This window comes from Dipodomys spectabilis, unplaced genomic scaffold (assembly GCF_019054845.1).
Source record: "Dipodomys spectabilis isolate Male_0828 unplaced genomic scaffold, ASM1905484v1 ptg000145l, whole genome shotgun sequence".
Taxonomy (NCBI): domain Eukaryota; kingdom Metazoa; phylum Chordata; class Mammalia; order Rodentia; family Heteromyidae; genus Dipodomys; species Dipodomys spectabilis.
In genome coordinates this window covers 23360071-23374306 of record NW_024870822.1, presented here as the reverse complement: position 1 = coordinate 23374306, position 14236 = coordinate 23360071, and the positions used below count along the sequence as shown (strand labels likewise).

Sequence of the window (14236 nt, the reverse complement as noted above, 5' to 3'; positions counted from 1 at the left end):
CTGGGTACTCAACTCCAGAGAGGCTCCAGGGGAGTCTGGGGTCGAGGCTCGGTCAGGCGCTGAGCCGGCAGGGGGCGCGGTCCACTTCAGGCCACGGCTCCCCAGCTCCGGGGCTTGGGACATTCACGAGCCCCCCAACCCCACCGGTTGGTTCTTGCAGCTAGCTGAATGGCAGGAGGACGCGCACTATGGGCTGTACAGTGCCCGGGGAAGGAGGGGGGGGGGGGGGAAGCCCCAAAGAAGCTGTGTTGGCCTTCTGGCCCGGCTTACCGTCTGAGCCCTGTGGCAGCTTCCTGGAGCTCATCTCCTAGTCCTCAGGGTACCAGAGACCCTTTACCCCACCACCAGAGGCAAGCAGTGCGCGCGCGCCCGAAGGCAGAGGCGCGCGCGTTGCCCGAGGAAAGGGAGGGGGAGAGGGCAGAGCAGGCCCCGCCCCTTGAGCGCATATAAAGCTCAGGAACTGGAGCTGGCCACTCAGTGGTTTCTTGGTGACACTATACCGAGCAGCTACAGCCTTTAAGCCCTTCTGGGTTCTTCTCATCGCCGTCAGTCTTGGACTTTGGGATTTTTGCCACTGACTGGAGAAGGACGTCTGGGACTTTATCTCCCAAGTACTTAGAAGATCACCCCTTCAGCAGGTAGGTGCTAGACGGGCCCAAGGGGCGGGGGTGGGGTGGGGTGGGGTAAGGATTTTGCTGGGGCCCAAAACTGGGAATGCTGGGTGAGGGGAACAACCCACTTTAGGGTGGGGGGGGGGATCCTCTGCGGAAAACACCCCCCCCCATCTCGGGTACAGCTTATGCACACAGCTAGAGCTCCAGATCCAGTAACTCTGCTCCATAAGCTAAGTTCCAAAAAAAAAAAAAGAGTCGAGCGGGGAACCTCTGGAGCCTGGCTCTGCAGCGGCCTCCCCGGCGGGGCCTGTCACTCGCGGGGCGGGTGCAAACGCCTCTGGCGCCTCTCTGCGCCCGGGGGAAGATAAGTGTCTGAGCCAAGCCGAGCTGGGGCTGAGCCCGCCCGCGCTGGGGGCCCCCCTCCCGCCTTTCGTGCTTTTTTGCCCGGACAGTGCAATCGGCCCCGGTGCTCATGCTCCTCTGCTCTCTCTCCTCTTTCCAGAGTCTGCGCTTCGCCAGAATGAAGCTGGTTTCCATCGCCCTGATGTTCCTGGGCTCCCTGGCCTTCTTAGGAGCGGACGCCGCGCGGCTCGACGTGTCCTCGGAGTTCCGAAAGAAGTGAGTCTCAGTTCCGAGCCCTCACCTTATGAACTGGTCCCTAGCAGACCAGGGAAACGGGGCCCTTGACCCCCCAGGAATTAGGAGTGAACGGGAGCGGGAACAGCCGCTGGGACGTCCCCTGGACGGACACTCATTGGATCTGTTTGTGTTTTCTAGATGGAATAAGTGGGCTCTAAGTCGTGGAAAGAGGGAGTTGCGAGTGTCCAGCAGCTACTCCACCGGGCTTGCTGACACGCAGGCTGCGTCTGCCCAGACTTTCTCTGCGCCCCAGGATGGGAAGGACGACGCCCGGAGCCCCCAGGCCAGGTAACCTTGCCGGGTGCGGGAGGCGTGCGGGAGGAGCGCTCCCTCTCCCCTGCCCTGGCCCTGCGGATCGCCCGGGCGGGAGTGCAGCTCTGGTGGCCGGAGCAATGAGACAGCTTCCCCTGGGTGTTCGGATGGCTCTGGTCCATGGTGGTTAGGGCGAGAGTCCCGCTTGATGGGGTCGGGGGTCTCACGTGGCGTTCTTCTCTTCCCCAGCCGTCCGGACGCTGCTCGCACCCGAGTCAAGCGCTATCGCCAGAGCATGAACAGTAACTCCCAGGGCCTGCGCAGCTTTGGCTGCCGCTTCGGGACCTGCACGGTGCAGAAGCTGGCCCACCAGATCTACCAGTTCACCGACAAGGACAAGGACGGCGTCGCCCCCAGGAACAAGATCAGCCCCCAAGGCTACGGCCGCCGGCGCCGGCGTTCCCTGCCCGAAGCCCGCCGGAGCCGGACTCTGGTGCCTTCTGAGCCGCGGGCACTCTCGGCTCCGGCCTCCCGGGTGCACCGAGGGGCCGATGACCTCCTTAGGATCTAGGTGCCTTAGCAGCATTGAACAATCTCTCAAGCGTCCTGTTGGCATCTCCTGAGGCAGGGGGCTTCGGATCGGGACCAAGACTGTCCTGCAGAGACCTTGAGTCGTGGAGACACACACCGGCCGGCCACAGCCCTGGTTTGTTTTTTTTTGCAGGGAACCCCCCCTCCCCTTCAAGCCAGCGTTTCCTTCGTCCGGATCCGCCAGGATGCCCCAGGGAGGGGGGGGCAGAGGAAGACCAGAGTGCCAGTCTCCACCGGGAAGAGGAGAAACGGAACTTTTTGAGACTCTCCAGGCAGGGCTGAGCCTGAACTCACGAACTGATTTTTCTCATTGGGGTGTCAACTCCCATCTGGGGCCCGCAAGCCTCAATATTACTTGAACTTTCCAAAAACCTAGAGAGGAAAAGTGCAATGCGTGTTGTACGTACAGAGGTAACTATCAATATTTAAGTTTGTTGCTGTCGAGATTTTTTTTAACTTCAAATATATAGAGATATTTTTGTACGTTATATATTGGATTAAGGGCATTTTAAAGCAACTATATTGTCTCTTCCCCCCGCACCCCCTATTTTAAAACGTGAATGTCTAAGCGAGGTGTAACATTTGGTTCGTGGTGTGTGTGTGTGTATGTGTATGTGTGTGTAAAGGAGTGTGCCTGATTGTGGAAGAAGGAAAAATCGTGTCTCTGTATAATCTATAAAATGGGTGATATGCGAACAGCAAACCAAATAAACTGTCAATGCTGATTCATTCTCGGCTCATGCATTTAGTGAGGGAGGGTCCTGGTCCCGATCCTGGTCGGCCTGGGAGCCATGGGGACCCCAGGGTTCTGTGGTCACAAGCTCTGCCCTCCGTATTTGTGTGTGTGTGGGGGGGGAAGGGCAGAGGGGCGCAGAGCGCGTGTCCCGGAGGCGAGTCAGGCCTTCGCGGAGGCGCCCCGGGTCACAGCCTCGCGTGGCGGCCCGGCTAGGCGGGGTAGGGTGAGACCCAGCGGGTGGACCAGCCTGGGTTCTTCGGGTTGCGCAACCGAGTTCCAGTTTTAAGGAGCTGTTCGTGGAACCTTGCGAGAAGGCGCGCCTCGGAGAATTTGGGGGTGTTTTCCCCCCACACCACACTATCTAAAGTGGGACAATTCATCCTGCCTCGGTGGGTGTGTAAGTGAAGTACAGAAGTGCAAAAGTGTGCGAGCATCGCGGGGGAAGCCCGTAGTAAGCCAACCCATTCCCTCCCGGGGCCCGAGCATCCAGGAGGCCAGCGGGCGCATACGCGGGGTGGCAGCGCCCCCTGGCGTCCGCTGCAAACAGGCGCCGCAAGCCCCGAGGTAGTACGTGCGGTTTAATAAGTTCTCCTACGTGGGAGTCAGCACACAGCCTTAATGAAGGAGGAAAGAAAGAAAAAAAAAAAAAACACAAAACAGTTTGCAGATGCCAACCGGGGCCCCCTCCCCCAGACCTGCCGGGCGGCTCGCTGCTCTGGGACAGTGACTCAGCGCCCACACGCTGCGCAGCGTGCAGCTGCTGGTCGGAGGCGGGCTGAACGGACGTGCAGCCGGAACCGTGCGCCTCCGACGGCCTGAGACCTTCATTGTTCCGCCTCTCCATGCAGCTCTCCTCTTCCTTCCTCCTTCCCGAGCCCTCTTCTTGGTCTCTCTGGCCTTCGCTTCTTTCCCTCCTTCCTTCTTCTCCTTGCTTTCTGTATGCTTCATTCTCTTGGAAGGCCGCCCCTTACCCCGACCCCCACTCCCAGTTCTGGTGAGAGGTGCTAAGCACTAAGCCCTCACTGAGTGATTGGAAGGGCTGGGGCCTGCGAATAATTAGGACAGAAGGGGAGGGTAAGGCAAGGCAACCTATCTGCTCATGGCATTGGCACCTCTGATTTTGATTTCTCTGCTGCATTCGTCTCAGTTAATTACCTAGCGAGCTAAGACGGAGACTCATCTTTTTTACTTTCTAATTATTTTTAAGTAGTTGTACAAAGAGGTTTCAGTTCAACAAATTCGTTTATAAGTACAATGCATCTTGATTAATATTACCCCTGCCATCATTCTCCCCCAAGATGAAGACTCTTGGCAGTCTTTTAAGAAGTTTCTTCTGGCCTTTCTCTGGCAAAACATATCTGAAATGTTAGTGTTTCTAGGTTCTCAGGAGCCCTGCTGGTAGTGAAAGTCTGAAGGTGGCTTGGAAGATGGAAAAGGCTCCCTGGTGGCCTCATCTTGCTCAATTGCCTGTGACAGGGCCTCAGGGGCCAGGCTGGCTCTTCCTTGTAGAAGAAGCTGCAGCTGCAGAGTGGAAGAGTTCCTTAGAGCCCGATCCAAAGGCAACCTGATTTGGAAGCCTAGCAACAAGAGACACCTGGCTGTCCACAGTGCCAGCCTTCTATATAGTTCATTGATCTTCACCATTTTGTGTGGTTCACTGGGAGATGGGGATACAAATGCAGCAACAGACTTTTCTGCCTTGAAAGATCACCTAATAAATATTCCATACTCACACATGTAATAGGTACATGGCATAGATGAACGAAAGAGTGAGGGGTCGGGGGACACTCCAGCCATGCAAAGACTGTACCAGAAGGGGTTTCTGGGTGGTCTGAAGGGGCTACGGAAACTACAGAGTAGAGCTCACTCGACCTTGCAGACAGTGGCTCAAGATTAAACACTCACCCTTTTCCTTGAGCTGAGGTTTGTCCCACAGCCACAGAGCCCTCCAGCCAAACCTCACCCTGGCAGAACTTCAGCCACCAGACAGAGCTGCCAAAGGCAGGTTGGGCACTAGCTTAAGGCTGCTGTGCGCAGGGAACAGGCATCTAGCCTTCTGTGGAGGGAGTCTTATGACTTCAGGGAATCTAAGGCAAGTGAAGCTGAAAGAGGTCAGCTCTGAGAGCAAAGAGGCAGCTGCTCAGCTGGAGTCCTTCCCACTACCAACCCTGTGACTGGAGACATTCCTGAACAGACAGAGACCCTCTTATGGCCAGCCTGGTTACGTGTTGAGGATTAACTAAAGGTCACCATGAAACCATGAAAACTCTGTCATCTGTCCAACCAATGTTTTGATTTCTTTTTTCATAAGGTGCTGAAGCTTATCAGGGTAGGGACCTCTTGATGCCAAGAACTCATCATTTATCAACAGAGCTGAGTCATTTGTGAGCTGATTTGACCTGTCCACAGCCGAGAAGTACTCACGTGCGTTAACTGCAGCTACTGTTGCTGGCAATGGGATGGTACCACCCATTTGTAATCAACTGAGGGTACCAGACAGTTTCCTAACAGGTTGGTGGGACAGCTAAGAATGGAGGGAAAGAATTGCAAATGATTCTTGTTTTAACATTCAGTTCCTGTCAGATATTCTCCCAGCAACTTCTATACCTTATCTCATCTAGTTCTTACAGCAGCTTGATGAAATAGGTATTGTCTCTATTTGTAGATAAGGAAACTGAACCTCAGAGACATAAAGTAACTTAGCCAAGGTCACACAGTGAGCAATAACTGGTGGGACCTGAATTCACACTTAAGTACTATAGGCTATTTTGGTGCTATGAAGACAGAAGTAAAGTAAAAAAATATATATATAGTTTTTGGCTGATCTTGGGGCTTAAACTCCAGGCCTAGGTGCTGTCCCTGAGCTCCTTTTGCTCAAGGCTAGCACTCTACCACTTGGCCACAGCACCACTTCTGGCTTTTTCTGTGCTTAAGTGGAGATAAGAGTCTCATAGACTTTCTTGCCCGCGATCCTCAGATCTCAGGCTCCTGAATAGCTAGGATTACAGGCATGAGTCACCAGTACCTCAATAGTAAGATAATTTTTTTTGGTCGGTCGTGGGGCCTGAACTCTGGGCCTGGCTGCTGTCTCTCAGCTCTTCAGCTCAAGACTAGCACTCTACCACTTGAACCACAGCGCCACTTCCAGCTGTTTCTGCTTATTTGGTGCTGAGGAATCGAACCCAGGGTCTCATGCATGCAAGGCAAGCACTCTATCACTGAGCCACCTTCCCAGCCCTAGTAAGATAATTTTAACATGTAGTTTCTCAAGCCAGTTGTCCCCAAATGGCCTGGACTACCAGGGTGTCTTGAGTGAAGGTGATTTACACCTGTGGTTCTGAAAAGATTTGCATAAGGGTTGGTAGGTTAGAAGAGAGTTGTTTCAGCAGCTGTACACTCAATAACATGCAAAATATAAATAAATGAAGTGCATTTTGCATTCTTGGTCCTGATTTGAAGCAGGGATTATACATCAGGAATAACCATTTTCCCCCCTGAGCTAAGCCACTGACCTCTTTGGTTTGCATTTGCCAAATATAGTTAGAACATACACTGAAGGCCTAAGAGCTGGCTTCTGAGGGAAAGGCCTTCTGAGCTATTCTTGGCAAAACACAGCCCCATATTGTAGGTCGAAGTCGCCTGGAAGAACACCTGTGTCTACAAAGCTGCAAATAGAGTTTCCACCCTTGAGGTGGGACCTTTTGTCTTGGCAACTGCTGGTCAAGGAAGCTTTACAGAGGATGTTCAGAGCCAGCTCAGACTTGGGAGTCAGGAGGGCTGCCCCTCCTTTCTCCAGCAAAGCAGGAGAAGGCCTAGTGATCCTGAGTCCCACTGCCAAAGCTGGGCTGGAGGCTGGGTCTTCATTTGCATGGGGAGAAGGGTGAGGCTAGATAGCTATCTAGTGGTCCCACTGGTCTTGTTCCAGAGCTATTTTGGAACATTTTGGAAAAACAATAAAATGACTTTGGCCACACAAGCAGCTGACTTTAGTAAGTTGTTATATACTTATTCAGTGGTAGAAAAGTAGTTCTGAGTAGTTGGATGAATTTTTAAAATACTAGAAAATGTGTTTTATTTAGTATGCAGTATTTATTCAGGGTAGCAAAAAGAGAAGATCCACTTTTTTTTTTTTTTAATTTGGCCAGTCCTGGGGCTTGAATTCAGGACCTAGGCACTGTCCCTGAGCATCTTTTGCTCAAGGCTGGCACTCTACCACTTGAGCCACAGTGCCACTTTCAGCTTCTTCTGTGTATGCGGTACTGAGGAATCAAACCCAGGGCTTCATATGTGTTAGGCAAGCACCATACACTAAACCACATTCCCAGATAGAAAATTCACTCTTTTTATTTTGGTTGTGGAGTTTGAACCCTGGACCTGGGCACTGTCTCTGGGTCCTTCAGCTCAAGGCTAGCACTCTACCACTTGAGCCACAGCACCACTTCCGGTTTTCTAGTTGCTTATTGGAGATTAGAGTCTCAGGAACTTTCCTGCGTAGGCTGCCTTTGAACCATGATCCTCAGATCTCAGCCTCCTGAATAACTAGGATTACAGCTGTGAACCACCAGCGCCCAGCTTGAAGATTCTTTTCTTTTTTTTTTTTGGTCTGTCGTGGGGCTTGAACTCTGGGCTTGGGTGCTGTCCCTTTGCTCTTCAGCTTAAGGCGAGTACTCTACCACTTGAGCCACAGCACCAGTTCCGGTTTTCTAGTGGTTTATTGGAGATAAGAGTCTCACGGACTTTCCTGCCCGGGCTGGCTTTGAACAGGGATCCTCAGATCTCAGCCTCCTGAGTAGCTAGGATTACAGGTGTGAGCCACCTGCGTCCGGCAAGATTCACTCTTAAAGATAGTTTCTTCCAGTATTTTAGCATTTACCTTCTTAGACATTTTAATACATACATATATATATATGTATATGTATATATATATATATATATATACAATATTGTAAAAAAAAGGAATTCAATGGGGAAGGCTGTATTACTGTAAACAGATTGATCAGTTTAATACAAAGTTAAGGCAAGACCATGCAAGGCTTCCTTATTGTTTTAATATTTTATTTTTTCTCCTTGATTTCATACTCATACCCATTCTTGTCTCCTGCATAGCAGTATTCCTTAATATGTTTGGTAGCTGCACTTGAAAATATATAGCCATGTAAAATCAGTTGTGGGTTATGTTATTTCACAACTAAATCTACTATGTTAAATTTTTTGTTTCCCAGTTTTCTCATTCAACACATATGTACATAAATCTACCACTTTTTTTTTTTTTGGTAATATTGTGATTTGAATTCAGGGTCTCACATTTGCTTAGACCAGCCCTCTACTTGGGCCATGCCTCTAACCTGAGATTGCTCTTTAAAATGTCTGCACCAGTCAGGAATGGTGTCATACGTTATGCTTCTAATCCCAGCAATCCAGAGGTTGAGGCGGGAGGACTGTGGATTTTAAGCCACTCAGATTTCATAATAAGACCTTGTCTTAAAGCAAAGCAAAGCACAACTCAACAACATGCCTGTACCAGTTTGTATTCTCACCAGCAGCGCATGAGAGTTTCCATCTCTCCAGGTCCTTGGTAACCTTGGCTTTTTTGTATTTTTATTTTGTTTTTTGTTTTTTTAAATCAGAGGTGGGGCTTGAACTCTGGGCCTGAATGCTGTCCCTGAGCTCTTCAGCTCAAGGCTAGTGCTCTACCATGTTGAGCCACAGTGCCACTTCCAGTTTTTTGGTAGTTGCTTGGAGATAGCAGTCTCATGGACATTTTTGCCCAGGCTGCCTTTGGACTGCAGTCCTCAGATCTCAGCCTCCTGAGTAGCTAGGAGTACAGACATGAGCCACTGGTTCCAGGCCTTGCCAACCTTGAATGACGTATGTGTTTTATCTGTCAACTTGACTGGCCCAGCTAGCTGGTAACACATCACTTTTGGGGGTGTCTGAGAGTATGTTCCAGAGGAGAAATTAGCATTTGAATCAGTAAACTTAAAATGCTGGTTGTCCTCACCACGGCAAGCAGGCATTCTATTGAGAACCAGAATAAAACAAAAAGGAGGAAGCAGAGTGAATTGCCTCTCTCTTTTTGAGCTGGGACATCCATTTCCTCCCACTCATGGACATTGGAGCTCCTCTGTTCTGGTACTCTCTGACTCTAGGACTTACATTGGCAGCACCTCACCTACTAAGACTGAAAGTTACAGCCTCAACTCTCGGATTCCCAGGCCTTTGCACTCAGACTGAATTATACTCTGGCTTCCCTGGTTCTCCTTCTTGTAGATAACATATTTTGGAACTTCTTAGCTTCCATAATTGTGTGAGCTAATTCCAGTGCTGTATATCTAGATAGATCTCTCAATCTCTCAAAAGATATCTCTAGACAAGAGATATAAATTGTTTTTTTTTTGGGGGGGGGTCCGATCGTGGGGCCTGAACTCTGGGCCTGGGCGCTGTCCCTCAGTTCTTCAGCTCAAGGCTAGCACTCTACCACTTGAGCCACAGCACCACTTCTGGCTTTTTTCTTTTTTGCTTATGTGGTGCTGAGGAATCGAACCCAGGGCCTCATGCATGCAAAGCAAGTGCTCTACCACTGAGCCAACTTCCCAGCCCCAAGAGATATAAATTGTTAAGAGATGTAAATTAGTATAAATTCTAACACTATATCTTCTTGTCTAGTATAGCATTGAAATTGGCTCATACAATTCAGTATCTATCAGTCTGTCTGTCTGCTATTGGCTCAGCCTCTCTGGACAACCCTGATAAATACAGCATGAATCTTTTTTTCCCCATGTGTGCCACCTTGATGGGAATAAAAATAATATTGTATAGGGCTAGAGATGTGCTTCAATGGTAGATCACCTAACAGGTGATCAAACCCAAGCACAGGTCATGGGTTTGATCCCTAACACTGTAAAATAAGTAAATAAAATAATAAATAATATTGTTTAAATTTCCATGACTAATGAATCATGACAATGCCTTGGTCATGTGAACTTTCCCTAATAGGCTAGACAATTAAAAATAAGCTGGATCGCTTGCTTTTTTTCCACTCATTTGTATATCTTGGACATCCTTCAATGCCAACAAACACAGCTATATAAAAAATCATTTTATCTCCTGCAAAGTGTTTTATCTTTGTTTAACCATTCCTATACTGTATACAATAAAGTTGTTTTTATGTTTTTTACCAATAGAAAGTCCCTAATAAACATTCTTGGGTAATTTTATGGCTGTTTTTTAGGCTAAATCTTTAGAAGTGAAATTGTTGGATCAATGGTTATGTTCTTTTTAGTTTTGAAAGCATTTTATCAATTTTATTTCCGCAAATATTATATAAATATCCATCTCCTTATATCCTTAGCAATCCTTTTTGGCTTGGTCTAAGACCAAGACTCAAACTTGGTAGCTGATGCTTTTGCTCATTGGCAAGCACTCTACCAACTAAGCCACACCTCCAACCCCTTCTTTTCTTCACTTTTATCATCTGATAGGTAAAAAAAAATATGTCTTATTACTTTTTTTTTTGGCACTACTGGAGCTTGTACTTGATAGGTAGGTACAACCACTTGAGTTATGCCCCTTGTCTTTTTTTTTGTTTTTTTTGGGGTCCAGTCATGGGGCCTGAACTCTGGGCCTGGGCGCTGTCCCTCAGCTCTTTAGCTCAAGGCTAGCACTCTACCACTTGAGCCACTGTGCCACTTCTGGCTTTTTTCTTTTTGCTTATGTGGTGCTGAGGAATCGAACCCAGGGCCTCATGCATGCAAGGCAAGCGCTCTACTACTAAGCCACCTTCCCAGCCCTCCCCTTGTCTTTTTTTGCTTTAGATATCTTTTGGAATAGGGTCTCATATTTAAGCCTGGGGGCAGCCTGGACTGAAGTCCATATATTTATGCTTCCTGAGTAGTTGGAATGATACAAGTGTGTAACCACATAAGCTCTTTATTGGTTGAGATGGTGGTAGTGGGGTTCTCATGAATGTGGTCTCATGAAGCCTGGGCTGGCTTTGAAACTCAATCCTCCCAATCTCTGCCTCCTGAATAGTAGAATTATGATTGTAAGACATAGAACTTGGCTCTACTTACTATTATGTAAAAACAAGAGTTTTATTTCTTTCTCATGCTTTTGATACTGTACTTTATATTGTTAGTAATTTAAAAAATATTTATAGTTACAATAACTTTTCTTTATCAGCTGACTGTGGTTCATTGTGCTTTATTTCCTCTTAATTCCTATAATTTGGAGTCTGAGCTCATCTTATTACAGTTTGATGTATGGTGATTCTGTGTGGACTGGATTGAGGTAAGTCCTCCAGTAAGCTTTCTTCTTCTAATTGCCCCAGGGTTGTTACTACCTGGGAACATTTTGTGTATTTGCTTCTTGATTTGATGTCCATAAACCAGGCACAAGTACATTTGAACCAGAGCTGTGGGGGGTAGCCCTTTGAGACTCACAAGGCTTACTCTACCACTTTGAGCCACAGTTCCACTTCTGGTTTTCTGGTGGTTAATTGGAGGTAAGAGTCTCACAGACTTTCCTGCCTGGGCTGGCTTCGAACCATGAGCCTTAGGTCTCAGGCATGAGTCACTAGCGCCTGGTACAAGGTCTTTTTCAACCTCACTATTTTAGAATATCTGTTGGTGTAGGCAGCTAATTAGACTTGAGCAGGAACCAGGAAATTCCCCTGGCAACAAGATTCCAGTGCCACAGAAGTAGAATCATAAAATCCCAGATGGGCCACACCTTGGATCAACAATTAAAATAATGGCTCTACATCTTCCTTATCTAGCATACTGACAGTATGAGGGTCCTAAGGACTACTACATGACCTTCTAATGACTGACTTAAAACAGGAAGGGTAGGGGCTGGGAAGGTGGCTCAGTGGTAGAGCACTTGCCTTGCATGCCTGAGGCCCTGGGTTCGATTCCTCAGCACCACATAAAGAAAAAGAAAAAAGCCAGAAGTGGTGCTGTGGCTCAAGTGGTAGAGCGCTAGCCTTGAGCTGAAGAGCTGAGGGACAGCGCCCAGGCCCAGAGTTCAAGCCCCACGACCGGACCACCCCCCCCCCCCAAAAAAAAAAAAAAACAGGAAGGGTAAAACAGATAACATATATAGGTGCCTGCTGACACCCTCTCAAATGGAAGTCTTATGACTTATCACACCTGGGCAGCTATTAGGCAATCATCAAACCATTCAGAAGGCCAATAGGGAAGGATCCTACTTTTATGCCACCTAGTTACCCCGCCCTTCTGGATAATAAAAACTCCAAGCCCTGAAGACTTTGAGGTAGTAGAATCCTATCCAAATTGCCTACTGTATAGTTTCACTTTGCTATTGAAATTACTCTTTGCTATCTTTCTATTCTTTTTTATTCTTTTTTTTTAATCCCAATACTAGGGATTGAATTTAGGGCTTTCTGCTCTCACTTGGCTTGTTCACTCAAGGCTGGCACTCTACCACTTGAGCCACACCTTCACTCTCAGCTCTTCGATGGTTAATTGGAGGTAAGAGTCTAATGGACCTTTCTGCCCATGCTAGCTTTGAACCATGATTCTCAGATCCAAGCCACCTGAGTAGCTAAGATTATAGGTAGAATCTGGTGCTCAGCTTTCATTCTGGTTCTTCTTTTACACCTGGGGCATCATATTGACTTTAGATATACACTCAAAGAAGTACAAAACATCCTGTCCACTGGCCCACTGGCAGCAGATCCATTTTTTTCTAATACTTCTATGATTTTGTTTCATACTTTAAACATTTTAATGCAAAATGGACTTTATTTTGCTACATGATGTACAACAGGGATTTAACTTTATTCTTCCTCTAAATTGTTTGGCCACTTGTTCAATATACTAATTGAATAATACACAGAGTTTCAAGCACTGTTCCATAGAGTTAAAGAATCTCTTGAGTTACTTCCAATGTTCCCTGAGAAAGTAAGCCAGGCTCTTTCTCCAGCTACCATTAGAACCAGCCCATTCTTTTAGCTTTTTATTTTGCAGTTCAGTGTCAGATTTTATTTGAAGAAAGGGTGCACCTGTCTGTAACTCAACAATATAATGATGTATGAACAGTGTACATTTGAATCTGTTTCTGGTCCTATAATAGGTACTTAGAAACTGTTCTTGCTCAAAGCATTGTGGGCCCACAGATGCACCTGTCTCCTTTGCTCTGAGCTGTTGTCTCCTGTAGTCATCTTGGATTCTAGGAACCATAGAACTAATGGATAAACATTTTATGACAAAAGTGGAACTCCCAGAATCGATGACTTTCTTTTTTAATTTTTATTTTTTTATTGTGAAAATACTGTACAGAGGGGTTACAATTACATGGGCAAGATAATGAGTACATTTTTTATCAAGCATTGTAGCCTCCTCCTTTGTTTCCCCTTCCCATCCCTTCCCATCCTCCCTCTGCCCCCCCCTCGATGACTTTCTTATGGGGACAAGTCCCTGCCTGGTCAACCCTGAGATTATGATCAATAGGACTACACTTTGAGTTATACTGCAGTACTATGCCTACTTCTTACCTCCTCCCCTTTCTCCAGTTCTTTCTCTTTCTAAAACTCATGTCAGTACCTGGAAGATGAGCTGAAAATTTTAGTTCCTCTTTTCCTGTGTATTCTGGGCATGTTAATAAATTTCCTTTCTCTGACTTTCACTGATATGTTAGGGTAAGTGGCTGACCCTGACTTGGTGCACTGTTCCCTGGGCCTGATTATAGCCTGAACAGATCTGTTCTAGGCTTTATTCTCATTCTCTTTTATTACTCTTTTCCTGCAGTCGTTTAATAGTTTAAAAGATTATTATGGAAACCGGACGCTGGTGGCACATGCCTCTAATTTTAGCTACTTAGGTGGCTGAGATCTGAGGATCCAGGTTCAAAGCCAGCCCAGGCAAAAAAGTCCATGAGACTCCAAATACCTCTCAAAGAGCCGGAAATGGGGTTGTGGCTTAACTGGTTTTGTCCCAGCTTTTTTTTTTTTTTTTCTCTCAGTTATGGGGCTTGAACTCTGGGCCTGGCTGCTGTCCCTGAGCTCTTTGGTTCAAGGCAAGCGCTCTACCACTTAAGCCACAGTGCCACTTCTGGTTTTCTAGTGGTTAATTGGAGATAAGAGTCTCACCTTCCTGCCTGGGCTGGCTTTGAACTGAGTTCTTCAGATGTCAGCCTCCTTATAGCTAGGATTACAGGTGTAAGCCACCAGCGCCAGGTTTGCACCAACTTTGAGTGGAAAAGGTTCAGTGAGTGTTTGAGGCCCTGAGTTTAAGGCCCAGTGCAGGGGGAAAAGACAATTATTATACACTTTTCAAACTTACCCTAAAAGATAGAGATAATATAATGTATGTCCATTTACTTATTATTAAAATCCAACAATTATGATTTTTGCCACACATGCCTATCTTTTTCTTTTCTGATT

General features: G+C 47.3%; 1 protein-coding gene across 1 annotated transcript; it reads left to right on the top strand.

The window, feature by feature from the left end:
- The first annotated feature begins 483 nt into the window (after positions 1–483).
- On the top strand, positions 484–2825 carry Adm (adrenomedullin). The gene is made up of 4 exons (XM_042691481.1): positions 484–638; positions 1118–1232; positions 1392–1541; positions 1755–2825. The coding sequence occupies exons 2-4, from the start codon at positions 1135–1137 to the stop codon at positions 2074–2076; spliced, it is 570 nt and encodes a 189-aa protein (XP_042547415.1). The 5' UTR covers positions 484–638; positions 1118–1134; the 3' UTR covers positions 2077–2825.
- The last annotated feature ends 11411 nt before the right edge of the window (positions 2826–14236 follow it).